Source organism: Tauraco erythrolophus, chromosome 16, assembly GCF_009769465.1.
Source record: "Tauraco erythrolophus isolate bTauEry1 chromosome 16, bTauEry1.pri, whole genome shotgun sequence".
NCBI lineage: Eukaryota > Metazoa > Chordata > Aves > Musophagiformes > Musophagidae > Tauraco > Tauraco erythrolophus.
Window position 1 is genome coordinate 9,970,312 of NC_141480.1, and position 18,152 is coordinate 9,988,463.

Consider the following 18,152-nt stretch of genomic DNA (forward strand, 5'->3'; position numbering starts at 1 on the left):
AGCAGCTCAATCGATGTCAATGAAGTAAAAGCCCTGGCTGCATTAATGACATAGAAATGTGCCATAGTGGGTAAGTACAGGGAGAATATAAAGCGCATGGTGACTTGGGCATGGGATGGGTCTGTGATATCATGAGTCAGAAAAGCTCATTAGATGCTTTGAAAATCAGAAGTGCTCTAGAAGTGCAGGATGTTCCTCTGGGCATGGATGTGTGAGGGCAAGGCTTGCTGCGGCTGCAGAATACGCCACTGGCAGTCCGGCATGTTCGTGTTAATCAGGGAGCACCAAGCATCGTGCTTCTCAGATGCAGTCTTTGTGCCTGGGTTGTCATGGATTCAGTTCTGGCTGGTGGCGTTGGTGCCATCAGGGTCTGTATCCTGTCCTGCCTTCGGCTGCACTCCGCAGAGGCCCCAAGGCGTTAGAAGGGAGTCGCATCTGGTGTGGGGAAGCGGTGGCCCCTTGCCTGGATTCACCAACAAGGTCATGACCGACCTAGTCACCTCCTCCCCCTGGGGAGCGGGCAGAGAACATCTGGCTGCCTTACCTGTTCTTTTCCAGATGTTCCTTTTGGTGGTGCCATGGTGGGTGTGAGGATCAGTCCGAGGAAATACTCAGTGAGTTTACTCCTCCTTCCCTTGCTGACAGCCCACAACACACTCCATTTGCACAGCCCTCCCTCTCTGCGCGTATCACAGTGGTGCACTCTGACAAGGAGGGGGAGAGGTTTGTAGTAACACTCACCCAGCAACTGTGAAAAGCAGCTTGGGGCAGGGAGAGAGGTGGTGAACTCTGGTTTATGGGTCAGTGCATCTGGCCAGACACACACTTGAAGGAGTTTGGAGTAGGGACGCTCCTCCTTCTGTGCTGGGAGAAGGTGCAAATCAGTGAGGGGTTGGAAGGGCAGTAAGCAAAGGGATCAGGAGTTCGTGCATCTCTTTTACTGATCCAGGGTCCCCAGCTGCTGTGAATTAGCCCCCTGGAGATGTCAGGGCATGCCCTGTACTGGCAGGGCAGCTGTCAGATGCTGTACTGTTGCTCTGTGATTTTTCTTGGGGCCTGCAGTAACGACTGTGTTTTTCTGTTCTTGCACAGGAACATGAGCTGGAGAAAATAACAAGGCATTTTACTGTAGAAATGGCCAAGAAAGGATTTATAGGTGAGAGTGGTTTTGTCCCGGTTCTGTAAGCAGCGTGTGGCTTGCAGGCAGGGGAGTGGGCAGCTGCCGCCTGGCAGGCAGGCACAGAGGCTGCCGCACATTCACTGCCTGTCAGCAGCACTCACTGCCTCGGTGCTCTGCTGTCTGATCCCTGCTTTGCTCTGCCTGCGCTGTGAGTTTGGAGCAGGGGGAGCCTCATGTGGTGCTGAGTACGGCGAGGCTGGCCCAGGCTGCCTCTCAGCAGGGCCAGGGTCTCGCCTGCACACTACCCTCCATTCCCACGGGCCTGTACAGTTGCAGGGAGGAGTGAAGGTTTCTCCTGCCTCAACGCGTGATAGAGAGCTCAGTGGGCGCTGGTCACAAGGCAAAGACCTTCACATTCCCTCTTTACTTGAAAGTGTTGGGAAGAGACACGGCAAAAACCCTGAGAAAGCCAAAAATTTTCATGCCTGAGGGAAGCTGGGGAGGCCCTGGGGCATGGGCAGCATCACGCTTTGGTCAGGGGACTTCTTGGTGTGCCCAAGGACATGAGCAGCCTGCAGAAATCACCTGGCTGTGCACGTGCCATCGGTTGGAGCAAAGCAATCAAATTGCAAAGACAGGATCTGACAGATTTTTCTACCTTCACAGGACCTGGAATTGATGTGCTGGCCCCTGATGTCAGTACTGGGCAGTGGGAGATGTCCTGCATAGCTGACATCTACACTTACACGCTGGAGTACCAAGTAAGCTCTGACAGTGCTGGTTTGGAGCCCGGGATGCCGTGGACACTACAAGGGTTTGTGCCCAGAGGTCCTTGCCAGTGATTTGCTTTAGGTTTAGCTGAGACTTCAGGGAGGGTGAGGAAAGCTGAGGCTTAGGGAAAGTCCTCTCTAGAGGACTTGCACCAGGCGAGACCTTAACCTTTGCTCTTCCCATCCTGGTCTTGCAGGACATCAATGCCCAGGCATGCGTGACAGGAAAGCCCATCAGCCAGGGAGGCATCCACAGATGACACTCCCCCTGCCCCTGATGGTCCTGCATGGCATTGAGAACTGCATCACCAACTCAGACTACATGGACTGCATGGGCCTGAGCCCCGGCTTCCCCAGCAAGACCTTTGTGCTGCAGGTGAGTGCTCAGCCTAGCTACAGTTTTGAAGAGGACACTTCCTCAGGATCTTTCTGCCCCTCCTCTCCAGGAGAACTTTCAGTCTTAGTGCTGCCTGGACATGATTTCCCAAATCTGTCCTCACCCTGTGGCAGCCGACACTCCTTTGAGCAGTTTTTCAGGCCTGCTGCGTGTAGAGGTCAAAGGATGCCACACTGCTCACATCGCACAGGCTTTCCCAAGGTTTCTCTATAGCCATCCTGTCTGAAGTCACTCATGAAATGGAATCTGTGGCCAACCCTCGTCTGCGCCACAGGCAGAGCAGAGAGGTGGCAGGACCAGGGGGCTCTGCCAGACTGGGTGGAGAAAGCCGAGCCCAGTGACAATGTCATGTTTCTGTCACCTTCCAACCAGCCGCAGCGAGCCGTGATGTTACCCATGGCGAACATCCAGCTTGCAGGTGCAGCCCTCATCTCTTCTGGGTGCTCCGTGGGTCTGGCCCACGCTGGCCTGCCTTGCCCAGTGACCTGGGAGCTCAGCGGGACCCTGTGGGTGCCAGCCCTGTCTTTTCCCCTCTCCTCCCAGGAAGGACCTTCCCTTCCCTGCAGCCCAGGGCCTGCTCACAACTGCGGTGAGGTGCTTCCCCCTGCTGTAGCTCCAGGAGCTCCTGCTCTCGGCCAGGCACTGCTGCCCCAATCCACTGCCCGTTCCCTGCTGAGGCCACCGCTCTCTGCGAGGAGAAATAAGCTGGAAGCCGCGCAGCATCCGGCGCTCCGTGCTTCCCGCTGCGCGCTCGCCCCTCGGCGCAGCTCCCGCTGCGAGCCAGAGGCTTTGAACCGAGGCTGCACCGGGAACTGCTGCCCGCGGTGCCGCCGGGAATGGCTCTGCCGTTGCTCATCCCTTTCTTTCCCGCACATCCTTCTGCCTCGCTGATGCAGCAGAGAACGGGAAGGCTGAAGTCCTTGGCTATTGCGTGTGTAATTTTGCTGTGTTTGGGGAATGTTTTTGCAGTCTCAGGAACCAGCGTTGCTTTTAGGAGCTGTACCAAGCTGCCAAGCACTTTGGGGCAGACCGTGTGCCCTAAGAAGAGCTGAGCTACTGCCATGGCCCTGCCTTGTGCTGATGCTGTGGCAGCTGATCGCATCCCTTCAGTGTGAGGTGCAGGAGGGTTGCTCAGATTGTGCCCAAATGCTGCATGGTGCCCACCAAAGGACTATGTTTCTCACTGAATCTGTTTGCTGTTGAGATCAGCTCTCAGAAGCTGAACAGTGTGCTGTGCTTGGAACATCATGTCCAGGAGCTCTGGAGGTGATAAAGACAGGCTAGAAGCCTTTCACACACCAGCTCTGCTTTTCAAAACCCTCTAACTAGCCAAGGAGATCTCTGTCCTGTAAGGTCCTAGTCTCCATCCAGACAAAATATTCACCAAAAACTGCTAGATCAGGGTTTCTTATTTGTGTTTCTCCGCTCAAGCTCCTGAGAGAGGGCTCTTATTAGAGCAACAGGTCGGTTTTCAGTGTTTGTCCCCACAACTTCACTTTCCCCAGACCTTCTCTGCTCTGTGTTGCTGTAGGGCTTTGGCAAAGTGGGGCTGCACACCGTGAAGTACCTGCACAAGTATGGAGCTCACTGCATCTGTGCTGGGGAGACAGACAGAGCCATTTACAATCTCAGAGGGATCAATCCCAAGGAGCTAGAAGACTGTGAGCAGGTGAGTTGAGCCCAGTAAACCCAGCCCCTGTTCTTAGGGGGTCGTGGTCAGTGCCTGTCTCTCAAGTGTCCGTGGAGAAGGGGGCTGGCCCTCACCTTCTGCAGAGCTAGGGCCATGCTTGATGCTGACAGGCTGGGCCCAGCAGGGCTTTTCTGGTCATTCCAGGGCCAAGGCACCATAGTTTGTTTCCCAAAAGCAGAGGCCCATGAAGGCAGCATCCTGGAAATGCCCTGCGACATCCTCATCCCTGCCGCTATTAAGAAGCGGCTCATGAGGGAGAATGCACCCTGGGTGCAAGCAAAGGTACAGACCACTCGTGCCGCACCCTCCCAACAGGCCCTGCATCAGTACTGTGACAGCAGCCCAGCCAAACCTTTGCTTTTGGCACTCAGCACCCCAGGGAGGTGTCACATCTCTGCACTGACAACTCACCTGCTGTGCCAGAGGGACAGAGCCTGAGGCAGAGTGGCAGGTCACGTAATTCAGGGAGGAAGAAAGCCTGAGCCCTTCCCTTTGCTGGCAGGTAGCAAGGATTGTTGGAGTGACCTTGACTGGCCCTTATGTCATCCTCAGTCTCCATTGCTGTATCAGATCCTCCCCCACAGGGCAGGGGAGATGATATCCTCAAAGGTACTGGGTGTCACAGTGTTGACACTGAAAATCAGAGGCAGCAGGTAAGAGTGAACAAAGAGGAGACTGCAATGAATACCAGCCTCCTCCCTTCACTGTGAGCACTAGGGACCAAAGAGACAGGGCGTGATGGGACCTGGGACTCAGTCACAGCCAAGGTCTTTTGCCGCCTGAGCCTTTAACCATTCAATGTGAAACACGAGGTCTGAGCTTTTGCTCATCCTGAACAGCTTCAGTGAGGAGGTGAACGCCCAGACCCCTGCCACCAGAAGTGGCCTGGTGGGGGCATCCAGCAGCAGGGAAAGCAGCCTGCCACCAGTTTCTTCTTTAATTTCTTCCACCTCTCTCACCTCTGCTTTGCATGTGCTCTCAGATCATTTCAGAAGCTGCCTATGGCCCCAGTACACCAGCAGTACACAAGATATTCCTGCAAAGAAACATCCTCCTCATCCCAGTATGTCTGTCCCCACGCACACGGGGAGATGGTGGGCTTGTGGCTATTAGAGCCACACGGTGTTATCAGCTGCACCGGTGTGCATCCAGCTGGGCTCTGCCAGGCTCTGGGATCAGGCAGCACTGATGGTGCTGTCTCAGTTAGCCTGTTCCCTGCCTTGCCACCAGCTCCTGAGCACATCACAGATGCCGATTTCCCTTCTGAACCCTCCTGGTTCTTGGCTGCAACAGTGATAGACCATGGGGCTCCTGGCCAGCACTGAGTTGTCCTGCAGCTGCTCATGGGCCAACAGCAAACTGTGCCTCATCACACGGGGTATCAGAGCAGCTGGTGTCTCTGCTCAGAGACAGTGCAGAGCCACTGTGGCTCTAGGATTCAGCCATCCCAATAACCTCAGGACTGGTCCTGAGGGCAGTGCACAAGGATATGGGAAGGGACCCAAGGCAGAGGAGGAGAGATCCCCAAATTGGCCATGGGTCCCAGGATGACCCTAAGCAGCAGATCTGAAGCATGTACTGCCCTTGGCAGGATGTGTATATGAATGCAGGTGGTGTGACTGTATCCTTCTTTGAGCGGTTGAAGAACCTGAACCATGTTAGCTACAGCTGCCTCAGCTTCGAGTGCAAGTGGGAATCCAGCTCCTGCAGTCAGTGCAGCACAGCCTGGAGCAGTGATTTGGCAAGGCCAGAGGGGAGATCCTCATCATCCCATCTCCAGAGTTTCAGGCTCACGTGACTGTAAGTGTCTACAACCATACAGGGTTGTCCTGGCTCACTTGTTTCACATTCCCAGACACTCCTGTCTGCCATCCCAGTGCTGAGAGCTGAGCTCATAGCACACAGTCCCCCCATGCTATCATCTCACTGGTGGAAGAGATGGAGTAGAGTTGCCACTTGTGGTGGCACAGCCCTACCATCTGAGGGTGCTGATGGGTGCTGCAGGGAGTCCCTTGGGAGCTAAGCCCTGTGCTGTTACCACCTGCAGAGGTGGCAAGCCAAGCTTGGACCACCCATGGTGGTCTTGCACTGAGCGGAGGAGCTGTGTTTGATAAATGGGTATGGAGGGCCAACCTCCATCATCTCCCAAAAAAGATTCACTTGTTTTCTGCCTCAGTGTGCCTCAGAGAAGGACATCGTGTATTTGGGACTGGCCTACACCATGGAGCAGTCAGCCAAGGTACCTCTGAGGGCTCCTGGCCTCACCCATCCCTGCCGTTGGGCTTCTGGCCTTGCTGCAGAGGTTCTGTGCTGTATTTGAGGGGTGTCCACCCACAGCATCCCATCGCCACTCCTGGCAGGTCAGCACGAGGCCTGTGTCCATCTTCCCAGCAGTGGCTGTATCTGCACTTCAGGTAAAGCCTCATGCTCAGCAGTGACCCTTGTTGCTGCTGGGTCCCTGTCCCTCTCTCTGTCCCTGCAAACCTGTGTGCCCCATTTCCAGGACTGCTTAGAAGAGTCGGGGTGTGCAATGCTGGGTGGATGGGTCTTATGTCATCGCTCGGGGAGGTGGCTGCATGCCATGCTCAGCAGTGGGAATGATGTGCATGAAGCCCACCTGTGGGTGCAGGGTCTGTCCCCAGCGGAGCGCTGTGGGGCGGCAGTGGGGGATCATCCCCAGACCCACTTGTAGATGGACCAGAGAACTGCTGCCTACCTGTGTGCTCTGAAGAAGGTGTTCACCGCGTACGATGGGGCTGAGTTCACCTGCTGACACAGCACCCAGGAGGGCTGGCTCGGGCATCACGGTGAGGATCGCAGTCCTGCTGTGCAGGGAGTGCCCGGGACACCGCACGCTGCGCAGAGGGGGCACCCTGATCTCTATAAATGGTTGGTTTGAGCCCGTTCTTTCCCTGCTGCCTGGTTCTCAGCTCTCCTGGGCATGGGGCTGTCTTCCTTCACACCCCCTCTACCCCAGCCCCTTTGTAGCCTCCTGGGCACCAGAGGAAGCCGTGCTGGTGCTGGTTTGGGTCTGCTTGCCTGTGGCTTGCAGACCTGGAGAAGGCAAGGAACAAATGCAATTAGCTCTAGGGGAGGGGACAGCCCACAGCACAGCCAGCCCCAGGAACAGCCACCTGGATCTGTGTAATAACACACGGTGGGCACCACAAGCACTGCTGCAACTGGCGCAGGCACGGGGAGTAGAGCCAGGGCAGGGATTTGCAGGCATCAGCAAACCTGTTGTGTGTCCATGCTGACTGCTGCAGCTTCGCTCTTTGCCAGCAAAGCTGGCAAGCCAGCATGGGTGGGGGATTTAATCTGATATTCATGGCGGGGAGACTGCCTGGCCTCTCACCTTGGTCTGTGCTACAGCCAAGGGGCTGGAGGCTGGCTGGGGGCCCAGGCTGAGTTGGTGGCTCTGCCCTAGGGGAGCTGAAGGCCCAAGGATTGCACACTGGGGGCAGCACAGGATCCCCTGCTGTGGTGGGCATCGCTCAGTGGTGTGGCACAGCTGCCCTTGCAGTGGTCACGCTGCAGCTCAGTGAGCCGCGGGTGCCAGCCGTGCCCCCAGCCCCAAGGGGAGCAGGGTCACATAGGAAGGTGGTGACAACAGAGGAGAGGCTCCCCTTTGCTGTGCACTTCTAGCATAAGATCAGGGCGCGTTTCTAGGAGGTCTCTTACAAACAGCAGCACATCCTGCTGCAGGGAGGACTGGGGGAAGCCTGTGCCCAGCACCTGAACTCCCGCTGCTAGCACAGCCAGTGGCTCCTGGCAGGGAACCAGTGCTCGAGCCCAGGACTGTGTCTAGCCTTGTCCTGGCTCGGGGTCCTCAGCCCCAAAGGGTCCCCTGCAGTCACCCGCAGACACAGAGCACTACAGCCAGCACACAGGCAGGTGGCACAGGGACACTGCCTGCGCCCCAGGCCTCAGCTGGAGTGTGGCTGGAGGCTCAGGGCACTGTGACCTGCTGCCGATGCAGCAGTGAGCAGACAGAAAGGCATCTTTTCTTCACAATGACCCAGTCCTGCCCAGTCTCCCAGCTGGACAGGGTCAGCTAGTCTGACCCAGCCCCTCATTCCTCTTATCAAAACTACCCCTTCCACCAAAGCGCAGGGCCACCCCTCTCCCCAGGGAATCCACAACCAGGACCAGGGGACTACAGACAAGAGTTGGCTTTATTCACGGACACGGGGGCAGCTGTGTCACTGGCAGCTGCCCTCGTATTGCACATCCAGCGACGGGGGTGGGGGGATATCCATGCCACGTCACAACACAGCGTCGGCACTACGGGACCTCAGGGCGTTGGGGGGGGGGAACAGGCACCATCGCCACCCAGCAGGCTGGGGAGCGGCTTGGGCGCCAAGGGTTCACAAAGGCAAAAGACCCGTCCACCCATAGATAGAGAGAGATATATATAAAAAAAAAAAATATTTCCACGATGACCAGAGCAGAACCACAGGGACACGCGTGCAAGCAAAATGTACAGCAGCCCGCGAGCCGGTAAACATGCTTTGTACAGACACAGACACGCCAGGACGCAGCCAGGGTTTATGGCACTGGGAGGGATACAGAGCGATAAACCCGGGCTTCACAGACACACGCACGCACGCACGCACACCAGCCCCTGCAGGCAGCGCCCATGGCTCGGGCACGTGCCGGGGCTTGAGGGCTTGGACATGGCGGGTTTTTCTCACTGCTAGACACGGTACGGAGACACGGACACGGTCCCTTGGAACGGAACTGGAGGAAGAACTCGTGAGCGAACGGGGCAGGGGCACCCCTGCTCCTCCCCGGCACACAGGCACCGGCTGGGGCCGGCTGGGTAGGAGCAGGGAGCTACTGGCGGTTCGTTGTGCTGCTGGTGGAAGAGGCGAGGATGGGGGTCCATTATGCCTCTGGCTCGTATTCCTGGTATTCCTCCTGTGAGGTGGGGAAAGAAAGAGCTGGTGAGAGAGCCCAGGTGGGGCTTGGAGCCCCTGTCCTCCCCAGCCCCATGCCAGCTGGCCCACAAGGCTGTTGGGCTGCGTGCATGGGGCACCTGGGATCAGGCAGGCTCCGGGCTTTGCTCCAGACAGCGATGGCTACTGGCACACTGAGCACTGGCAGCCCATACCTTCCACAGTGCCCTGCACTCCCCTGCCACCCCGTCCCCTCACCTGCGGGGGCTCCTCGTAGTTCTCCCCCTCTGGCTCCAGCAGCGGCTCGACCAGCGGCTCCTCAACAGCCTCCTGGGCCACCTCCTCTGGCTGCGGGTGAACCAGGGGGTCAGTCCCACACACAGAGCCCACTACGCAGCACCACCACCCTCCCTGCCCCTGACAGACCGGGGGCACCTGGCAGAGATGAGTAATGCTGGGGGTTCACACATGGCAGGCCCAGCAGGGAGTGGCTGGCAAGGGCACCTTGAGCACACACCAGCCCACCTAGCTGGTAGGTGACAGCAGGAGTCCATGGGAGGTGACAGCAGGAGTCCATGGGAGCAGGGCCTGGGTGTGCATGTCCCTGCACTGCTCCCGGCCCTAGGCAGGTGATGGGTGCTGGCACCGTGTGGGCCCTGATGGACTTCAGGCACAGGTGGGGATGCAGGAGCATCCTGCATCCCTGGCAGGGGAGGGTGGTGCTGGATAACCCCTCCCCGGGGCTGGCAGAGCAGCTGCCAAGAGGAAAAGGGGGGTGGCCGATCCCCCCGTGCGGCGGCAGCAGGCGGCGGTGGCCTCATTTCTTCAGCTGATGCTATTTTGGGCTAAGCTGGAAGCCAACAGCTCATGGGGGTGGTGGGATGCGAACCCGCTGCCCCTCCCCGCCCCTCTGCTCCCGCAGCTGTCAGGTCACCTCGCAGCCGCTGGAACGATGCGTCGCCGGTCCTGCGCCGCCAGTCGCCATGCAGGAGCTGGCGCACGCACACGTCCGCAGCAGCCGCGCATGCAGCCGGCACGCTCAGGGCAGTGATGCCTGCATGTCCCGGGCACAGGCAGAGCAGCTGGGGACCCTTGGGGTCCCTCTGGTAGGGCTGGGGAGTGGCCAGGGGGCTCCCCATCAAGCTTGGGGACATGCCAGCCTCTCCGTGGGCACGGCAATGGCCGGGGTGGGGGAGTCTCACCTTCAGGTCCGTAGGGAACTCCTCCTTCTTCACCAGCCCAGTGGCTGCCGCGATGTTGCCAGCACCCGAGAATGCCGCTTCACCCAGCTGGGACGCTTGCTCCTTCGCTTTCTCAGCCACTGCAAGAGCCAGGGGTGCCCATCAGTGCTCCCCCTGTGCCAGGGAGGGGTGCCCAGCCCCAGCTCTGTGCCCTGCACCACCTAGGGGGAGCTGGTGGGGAGTCACTGGGCAGGATCAGGCCGTCCCTGCCCAGGCGCTGGGGAGGGGAGGGGGCTGGGATGCTGCTCTGCAGCTGGGCAGGGAGTGCGAGCAGCCGCCGCAAATCCTTCGTTGCGGGCCCCGTTATATAAGAGGCTTTAGCCGGGTGACATCAGCCCCTCAATTAGCCTCCGATCTCATTAGCACGGCCACGCTCTTGGGGCTAGAGGGGTACCGAGGCAGAGAGCTGGAGGGGAACGTACCTGAGGTGACACCTTGCACCACACCTTGGGTTTTACTCCCTGGGGGTAGAAAGAGACAAGAGACAAGGTTAGAGTGGCTGGTGGCCGGGCTCTGCGACGTGCTGTGCCCAGGACCCTGGCAGAGCTCTGCAAGCCAGGGCAGCACCCTGCCCGCACCCCAGCCTGGCCACGCTGGGGCAGATGGGTGGCCAAGTACTCACCTGGCTCACAACAAGGCTCCTCTGGTCCCAGCAGGAGCCAGAGCTGAGCCAGCACAGGGCCACTGCTGCGTGCCAGGCAGGGCAGAGACCCCGGGCCCAGTGCTGTGTCAGGGCACAGCCAGGCAGGGTGAACGCCGGCTGTGCTGCTGAGCAAAGCCTCCCGTGGGAGCTGGGATCCGTATCCAGAGCTGGTGCCAACATGGCACGGGAAGCCCCACAGCTGGAGAGGCCCCAGGGCCAGGTGATGCCACTGGCCATGGCAAACCTGCCAGGCTCCCTTCAGGCAGAGCGACACTGCCTGCAGATGCCAGGACACCCCACAGGATGGGAGCAGGGTGTCTGCAACGGGGGAAAGGCAGGGGCTGGGCAGCTCCTTCAGGATGGGGCCTTGGGGCGCTCCTTGAGCTGCTAGACCCCCATCCAGGGCACACATTCCTGGGTGGGGTGAGGGTCCAGGGCAGGCACTCACCACCGCTGGGGGGAACAGCTCTGGAACCTCAGCCCTCTCGCAGAGCGGGTCCCCTCCAGAGTGGGCCAGAGCCCCAGCCCTGTGCCCCCCATCCTGCTGCAGGCAGAAGTGGCCTCAGCTCCCTCCCTCGCAGCCCAACGCCACTGGGCGCGCAGCCTGTCCCGGAGCTGCCTCCTCCCTGCCAGAGAGGTCTTCTAGGACTTGGCCCGGGGGCGATGCAGAGGGACCCCCCAGCTGCTCACTGGGTGCAGGGGAGATGCCAGCAGAGCCGTGGTGCCCGGGTGCAGGATGCGTTCCAGGGCATGGCCTCTCTGAGGGGGACAAACGTGTCCTCATCACCCCTGCTCCGAGCCGGGCACATCCCAGCATGGGGGGTCACTACCTCCATCACGATCCCTCTGCGCTACTGCCCCAGAGCATCCTCGGCGAGGAGCCGCGGGATCCTCGGGCTCGGACCACCAGGAGCCGCAGGGGGTCCGGTCCCCGGGAGTCCCATCCCTTCAGCCTGGGGACCAGCCCCGACCCTGCCCCTGCCCGCGGGGTCCCATCCTCCTCCTGCACATGCCCTGTGGGCAGGGGGTGCGCAGGGCACTGCGGGCACCGGCTCCCTGCCCCGGGGCAGCCCATCGGCGGCGGGGTGGTGGTGGCAGAGAAGGGGCAGGGGCAGGGGCAGGCGGGAGGGGGGAAGGGTGGGGAGCGGGACCGGGGACAGGTGGGGACGGCGGGGGAATGGGCGGGAGGACGCAAGGGCAAAGGCAGGAGCGGGCAAGGGCAGGCGGAGGGGGCCGGCAGGGACATGCAGGGGACAGGCAGCGATTAGCCGGGGGGCGGGCAAGCCGAGCCGGCCCTTACCGACATAGAGGACCCCCTCCTTGGTCTTCTCGGCGGCCTCGGCCACCCCCTGCTTGGTCTTCTCGGCGGCGGCGACCACCCCCTCCTTGGCCTTGGACAAGCCCTTCATGAACACCTCCATGGCGGCTCTGCGGGGAGAGGCCGCACGGCTTCACCCCGCCCCGGCCCCCCCCGGCCCCGCTCCCGCCCGCCCCGCGCAGCCCCGCGCCCCCGGCCCCGCCGCCCGTCCGCCCCCGGCCCCGGCGCCCGCCCGACCTGGCTCGCTGGCGGCGAGGACGGGCGGGCCGGGCCGGGCCGGGCCGGGCTGCGGCGGGGCGGGCTCAGTGCGGCTGTGCCGGGGCCGCGCCGCGATGCGCTGCGCCGCGATGCGCCGTGATGCGCAGGGGGGACCGCGCCGCGCCGGGCTTAGCCGTGCCGAGCCGCCACCGGCCGTGCCGAGCCGTGCCCAGCCGCCCCCGCGCCCCACCAGCCCGCACGGGAGCGGCACCCCCGGCCCTTTGCCGCCCCAGCCCGCAGGTTCCTTCCCCGCACCGCTCGGCACCCCCAGGACGGTCCCGTCACGTTGCACCTTCTCCCCATCCCCACCTGTCCTGATCCGATCCCATACTGTCCTCACACTATCCCGTCCTGGTGCCCATCACGTCCCATCCTCATCCCACCCCCTCTCCCTGTCCCATCTCCTCCTGATCCGGATCCCATCTCGTCCTGATCCCATCTCCTCCACTCTACAGGCTCTCCCCATCCCATCCTGTCCCCGTCCCACCCTCTCCATGTTCTACCCTGTCCATGTGCCACTCCTGTCCCCCATCCCATCCTGAACCCATCCCCTCATCATCATGTCCTCTTCCCACCTCATCTCACTCCATTCCCATCCCACCCAGTCCCCACCCCACCCAATTCTGATCCCATTCCATTCTCATCACATCCCGCACTCTCCCCATCACATCCCATTCCTGTTCCATGTTGTTCCCATCCCATCCTACCTTGATCCCATCCTACCCATCCCCATGCCCCATCCTGATGCTATCCCACCCTATCTGTGTACTATCCTGCCCTGCCTCATAACACACCTTGATCCCACCCCACACTGTCCCCACCTTACCCCATCCTGTCTCCTATCCTGATCCCATCCCACCCTGGTGCCCTGCCCTCATCCCTCAGCTCCCTGCCCTGGTGGGGGATCGCACCAATCTCCCTGCTTCCCAGGAGGGGCAGGCCCGGCACCCCCTCCCCAGCACACCATCTTCCTGCCCCACCACCTGCAGCTGGGACGGCTGCTTCGTCCCGCCCGGCTGTGGGCACTTAAGAGCCAGGGGCAGCCAGGGGAGAGCCTGTGCTGGGCAGGATGGCTACAGGAGAGCAGGTGGGTGCTCTTCCTGCAGGCTGGGCCTGGCAGCAGTGCCTGGGCAGCCCTGCTGTGGGATCCATGTCATGGGGTAGGGGTGGCTGGGGGCTGCAGGCTCCCTGCTGGGGTGGCTGGGGGGCTCCTTGGGACTGTTCCTTCTTGCCCAGCGGAGGCAAGAGGAGCGGCGGCGGCGGAGGGCTCAGCAGCAAGAGCTGCTTCTGGCAGAGAACCTGGGCAAGCACCCCCTACAGAACAGGTATGGCAGGCTTGGCCACGGGCAGCCTCATCTGGTGCTGGAAGAGGGGTGCTGGAGCTGGGTGGGAACTCCAGTGTGGCTGACCCTCCTATCTCCCCTCCCCCCCCAGGTGGGCACTGTGGTTCTTCAAGAACGACAAGAGCAAGATGTGGCAGGCGAACCTGCGCCTTGTCACCAAGTTCAGCACTGTGGAGGATTTCTGGGCGTGAGTGTCCCATGGGTGGGGGATGTGTTCCCCTCTGGAGTGATCCTGGTGGGGGTGTCTGGGCCAGAGAAGGGTGCTGGGGTCCCTGAGGCACCTCTTCCCATCTGTTTTTGTGTCTTGTCCCTGCCCGGCACAGGCTGTACAGTCACATCCAGCTGGCCAGCAAGCTCACATCTGGCTGCGACTATTCCCTCTTCAAGGTACGACACTCACAGTGCCACAGCCCCTTCTCCCCTTGGAACACCCCACAGCACCCAGCATTATGAGTGCACACTGGGTGCTGGCACGGCTCAGGGTGCCCTGGATATAGGGTAGGAGAGGAAGCCTGGTTGGGTGCTCAGTGCCCCTGACCCTCTCTGTGCCCGTCCCCAGGATGGCATTGAGCCCATGTGGGAAGACAACCAGAACAAGCGCGGTGGGCGCTGGCTCATCACTCTGGCCAAGCAGCAGCGGCACACGGAGCTGGACCGCTTCTGGCTGGAGACGGTGAGTGCGACCCCATTTGGGCTGGCCCAGGGGGGCCCCAGTAGTGGCGTTCCCCCTGCCATGGAGTTGAGTCCCAGCAGGGACTGTCCCAAGCCCCCCTTCTCCTCCAAGCAGTTGCTGTGCCTCATCGGGGAGATGTTTGATGAGTACAGCGATGAGGTGTGCGGGGCCGTCATCAACATCCGTGCCAAGGGGGATAAGATTGCCATCTGGACCCGGGAAGCAGAGAACCGGGAAGGGGTCACCCACATCGGGTAATGCAGCTTCTTGGGAAGGGGGGGGGGGAGGCGGCCTGTGTGGGGCCAGGTTTAGGGGGAATGGGGTACCTGGGCAGGGAGCCGGTGGGAGAAGCAATGCTGTCCCATTGATGCAGCCCCTTCCCTCTTCCAGGCGTGTCTACAAGGAGCACCTGGGCCTGTCACAGAAGGTGGCCATTGGGTACCAGGCCCATGCGGACACGGCCACCAAGAGTGGCTCCCTCACCAAGACCAAGTTTGTGGTGTGACTGTGGGAGGGAACAGGGCACTGCCCACGGGGTCCCCCTGTCCTGTCCCACAATGAATAGCTGCAACTGAGCGTGGTCGGTGTGTCCAGGGCTGGGCCAGGGCTCTGGCACCCTGGTGTGGCTCTTTCTTGGGGGAGAAGGGTCTCCTGGGAGGGAGACGATGAATTGCGGTATCCTGTACCTGCCTCCTGAGTGAGCTGGGCTGGGAGCACAGAGCTGGCATTGCCTAGGCATCACTTGGGGCACTGTGTCATGTCCCCCCCCCCCAGTGCCTGGGACCAGTCTTGGAGCTGGGAAGGTGTCCCTCTGCTCTGTGGGACCCTGGATAGTCCCCAGGAGTATGCTGGGCTCTGCTCTCCCCTGGCCAAGGCATGGGCACAGCTCACTGCCCTGAGAGCCTGAGTGTGGGAGAGGGCACCAGAGCTCACGCTCCTTGCTTTGTTCACAACCTCCAAATTGTGTTTTTCACAACACAACTTCCAAATTGGGTTTTTGACTGTTGGTTCTGTCCCTTGGCCCTGCTTGTTTGAGTTCTTGAGGTGGAGCTGCCCGCTCACCTCCTGGCAGTGCTGCCTGTGCTTTTGGCCTCACTGGAGTTCTCCTCCAGGAGGAGCCTCCTCCATTCTCTCCAGGAACACCTGGGCAGCTCCAGCTCAGCCTGGGGTTGAACCCTGTCCTAGGCAGCACATCCAGCCCATCTCTGCTGCCCCGTGAGCCCAGAGCCAGGGCTGCTTGTCCCCCATTGCTGTGCGGTGCCTGTGCTGGCTCTGCTGCCCTGCCTGCTCCTGGGGTTTGCAGAGAGCAGGTCCTGCAGGAGGACAGAGGCTTGACTACCTCTCTGCTTTTGCCGCTGGTTCAGGCATGTCTGGCCGCAGCTCTGCAGGCGGGAGGTGCGGCTGTGGCACCCTGGGCCCTTGGCCGCCTGCGCTGCAGCCCCGTGGGGTTTTCTGGAGCGGGCCAAGCTCTACCCTGCTCTGGGACGCCGCCACGGCTGCATGGAGCTGTGTCCCTGGGACTCAGCTGCCTCTCTCCAGGGCCACCAGCCCTGTAGCTCTCCTGGGGCAGCTATGCCGGGGCTCTGCCTGCCCTTCACCACCCTGTGCTGCCCCCTGTGCCAGGTACACCGGGGACCCCAGAGATGCTGCCAGAGAGGGGATGAGGGGGGAGCTTGTCCCTGGCATGCAGCGTGCCAGGCCATATCCCTGTGTCCTCGCATCACGTGCTAGCCCTGGGCTGCTTCTCTGTGCAGGTACAAGGGGGATAGGACCCTGCTCCCCTCTCCTGTAAGGCAACCAGACCCGGGGTGCTGCAGGCAGTGCTGATCCGGCAGCAGGACCAGGGAGAGAGGGGAACAGCTCTATGGGGACGGCGGGTACCCCCAGATCTGGGGTGCCTGCAGGTGGGGAGGGCCGGGGCACTGAAGAGGGGACGCGGGCACGGGATCTGCCTGTCCCGGCTGGGGCTGGGGGCTGCAGCCCTGCCCTGCCCGGGGCTGGCCCGCACGGGCAGTGGGTGCTGCCTGCGCTGCCGGCTCCTCGCCACGCGATGGTGCCGCTCGCCCGGCCTTGGCCAGCTCCGGCGCGGCGGGGCTGGCAGCCTGCCCTGCCTGCAGTGGGGTACCCCGGCGAGCCCTGCTTGCGGGGGGGTACCGCCCTGCCTGCTGCAGTAGGGTACCCTGCACGCCGCCCTACCTGTGGGGGGTACCCCTTGCCTGCGGGGGGGTGGCAGAGCTGCCCCAGCCCCCCCGGGGGAGAGGCAGGAGGCAGCCACGTGTGGGGCACGGATTGTGGGGCTGGCAGGGCTGGAGCTGGAGGGGGAGTGGAGGCACGAAGGGTGCGTGGGGTGCTGATGCCTCCCCCCATCCAATGCACTGTTAGTAGCTCCTTTTTGTATCACCCTCAACAGTAGCAGTATGAAGTGGGTGAGGGCCAGGGGCTGCCCACCCCTTCAACCCTCCCCTCTGCCTGGTGTGGTTTTGCCCCCACCTGCAGCCACCCCTCCCTCAGCTCTGGTGCTGACACTCCCCCCCTCTTCCCCTCCAGGCCATGCGGGTGCATTGTCCCTGTTCCCTCACCCCGACTCTTCGTGCAGCAAGGGTGATGTGCCCACGGGGTGCCCTGTGCCCTGCCATGCTGGGAGGCCAAGGTTTCTTGGCGGGGGTAGCACAGGCTGCCACACTGCTGTGGTTCATTGTGATTCACATGCAGCCGCGGTGGGATTTCGTTTTGCTGGAAAAGTAATGGGGGCCGTTTATCTCCATGGCTTTATGGGCTCCCAGCAGCCCCACCGCCCAGCCAGGCTGAGGGCTGGCAGTGCCCATCCAGAGCCCACCTTTTGGGGACATGATGGCTTCTATCCTCAGCTCCTGCACACCAGGGTCCCTGCCTGGGGGAGGTGGAGGGTGCTGGGAGGTCGGGGATACTTGGAGACCCCCAGGTGGACACAGCGGTGGCCAGGAGCCACCCAGCTAGTGCAGCAGTGCCAGGGCTGCCCACAGCCTGTCTCATACCGGGCAGCTGTCCCAGCTGGCAGCCGAGCTGGCAGCCCTGTCAATAATCATAATTAAAAATTAATACTAATCAAAAGGGAGAGGCAGATGGCAGCAGACATGCGGCAGGGCTGCATGTGGGGGTGGGGGGCACTGGAGCCAGGGGAGCTGGCAAGGACAGAGGTGGGGGGACCAGAGGACCCATGGGGTGCAGTGGGGCAGGAAGGTCAGGGTGCTGTGGGATCTGGCAGAGGTGGAAGGGTGCAGGCTAAGGGTCTCACAGGGCAGCATAGGGATGGGGATGTGGGGCCAGGGAAGCTGTGAAGCACAGCAGGGGTGGGGACAGCAGCATGGTGCTGGGCTGGCACAGGGATGGGGACTCATGTTCCCCTCTCTGGGCTGGCGGTGCAGGTTGGTGATGCTTGGTGCCTTCCCAGGGTCACCTTGCTGGCAGCTGGCATTCAGCCAGAGCCGGGTGCCACTGGTCCATGCCTCTGCTCCGCAGGCTGCCAGACCAGACTCTGCCTTCGCCACTGGCTCTGATGGCTCCAGCAGCAAGGACAGACCTGTCTCCTGCTCCCTGCCACACACCCAGTGCCAGCATGGGTGCAGGCACCCATTCTGCTGCGGTCAGTGAGTGCTGCAGGGTTAAAATCCCCCAAAGTAACTGGGGAAGGAGCTGCTGGCTCCATGGAGGGGCACGTGGGCTGGGGAAGAACAGGCAGTGCTGGCTCACCGTGGGAGTGGGCACGCAGTGCGGCTGCCAGCACTGGGGCTGTGCCATGCCATTCCTGCAGTGCCTGTGCCC

General features: G+C 61.5%; 2 protein-coding genes and 1 pseudogene across 5 annotated transcripts; 2 read left to right on the plus strand and 1 right to left on the minus strand.

Annotated features, from left to right (window-relative positions):
- Positions 1–6,750, plus strand: LOC104378064 (glutamate dehydrogenase 1, mitochondrial-like; annotated as a pseudogene).
- Positions 6,751–8,864: 2,114 nt separating this feature from the next.
- On the minus strand, positions 8,865–12,180 carry SNCB (synuclein beta). 3 transcript variants are annotated; one of them, XM_086621603.1, is made up of 5 exons: positions 12,060–12,180; positions 10,539–10,577; positions 10,078–10,196; positions 9,134–9,223; positions 8,865–8,897 (listed from the first exon to the last, which is right to left on the minus strand). In XM_086621603.1, the coding sequence occupies exons 1-5, from the start codon at positions 12,178–12,180 to the stop codon at positions 8,865–8,867; spliced, it is 402 nt and encodes a 133-aa protein (XP_086477729.1). The 3 variants fall into 3 exon arrangements, with proteins under 3 accessions (XP_086477729.1, XP_086477730.1, XP_086477731.1); XM_086621604.1 differs by lacking the exon at positions 10,539–10,577; XM_086621605.1 differs by lacking the exon at positions 9,134–9,223.
- Positions 12,181–13,404: 1,224 nt separating this feature from the next.
- On the plus strand, positions 13,405–14,856 carry EIF4E1B (eukaryotic translation initiation factor 4E family member 1B). 2 transcript variants are annotated; one of them, XM_086621468.1, is made up of 7 exons: positions 13,405–13,422; positions 13,572–13,660; positions 13,770–13,865; positions 14,002–14,065; positions 14,238–14,351; positions 14,466–14,605; positions 14,742–14,856. In XM_086621468.1, exons 1-7 carry the CDS (start codon positions 13,405–13,407, stop codon positions 14,854–14,856), a joined length of 636 nt encoding a protein of 211 aa, XP_086477594.1. The 2 variants fall into 2 exon arrangements, with proteins under 2 accessions (XP_086477594.1, XP_086477593.1); XM_086621467.1 differs by having other exon boundaries at positions 14,238–14,605.
- The last annotated feature ends 3,296 nt before the right edge of the window (positions 14,857–18,152 follow it).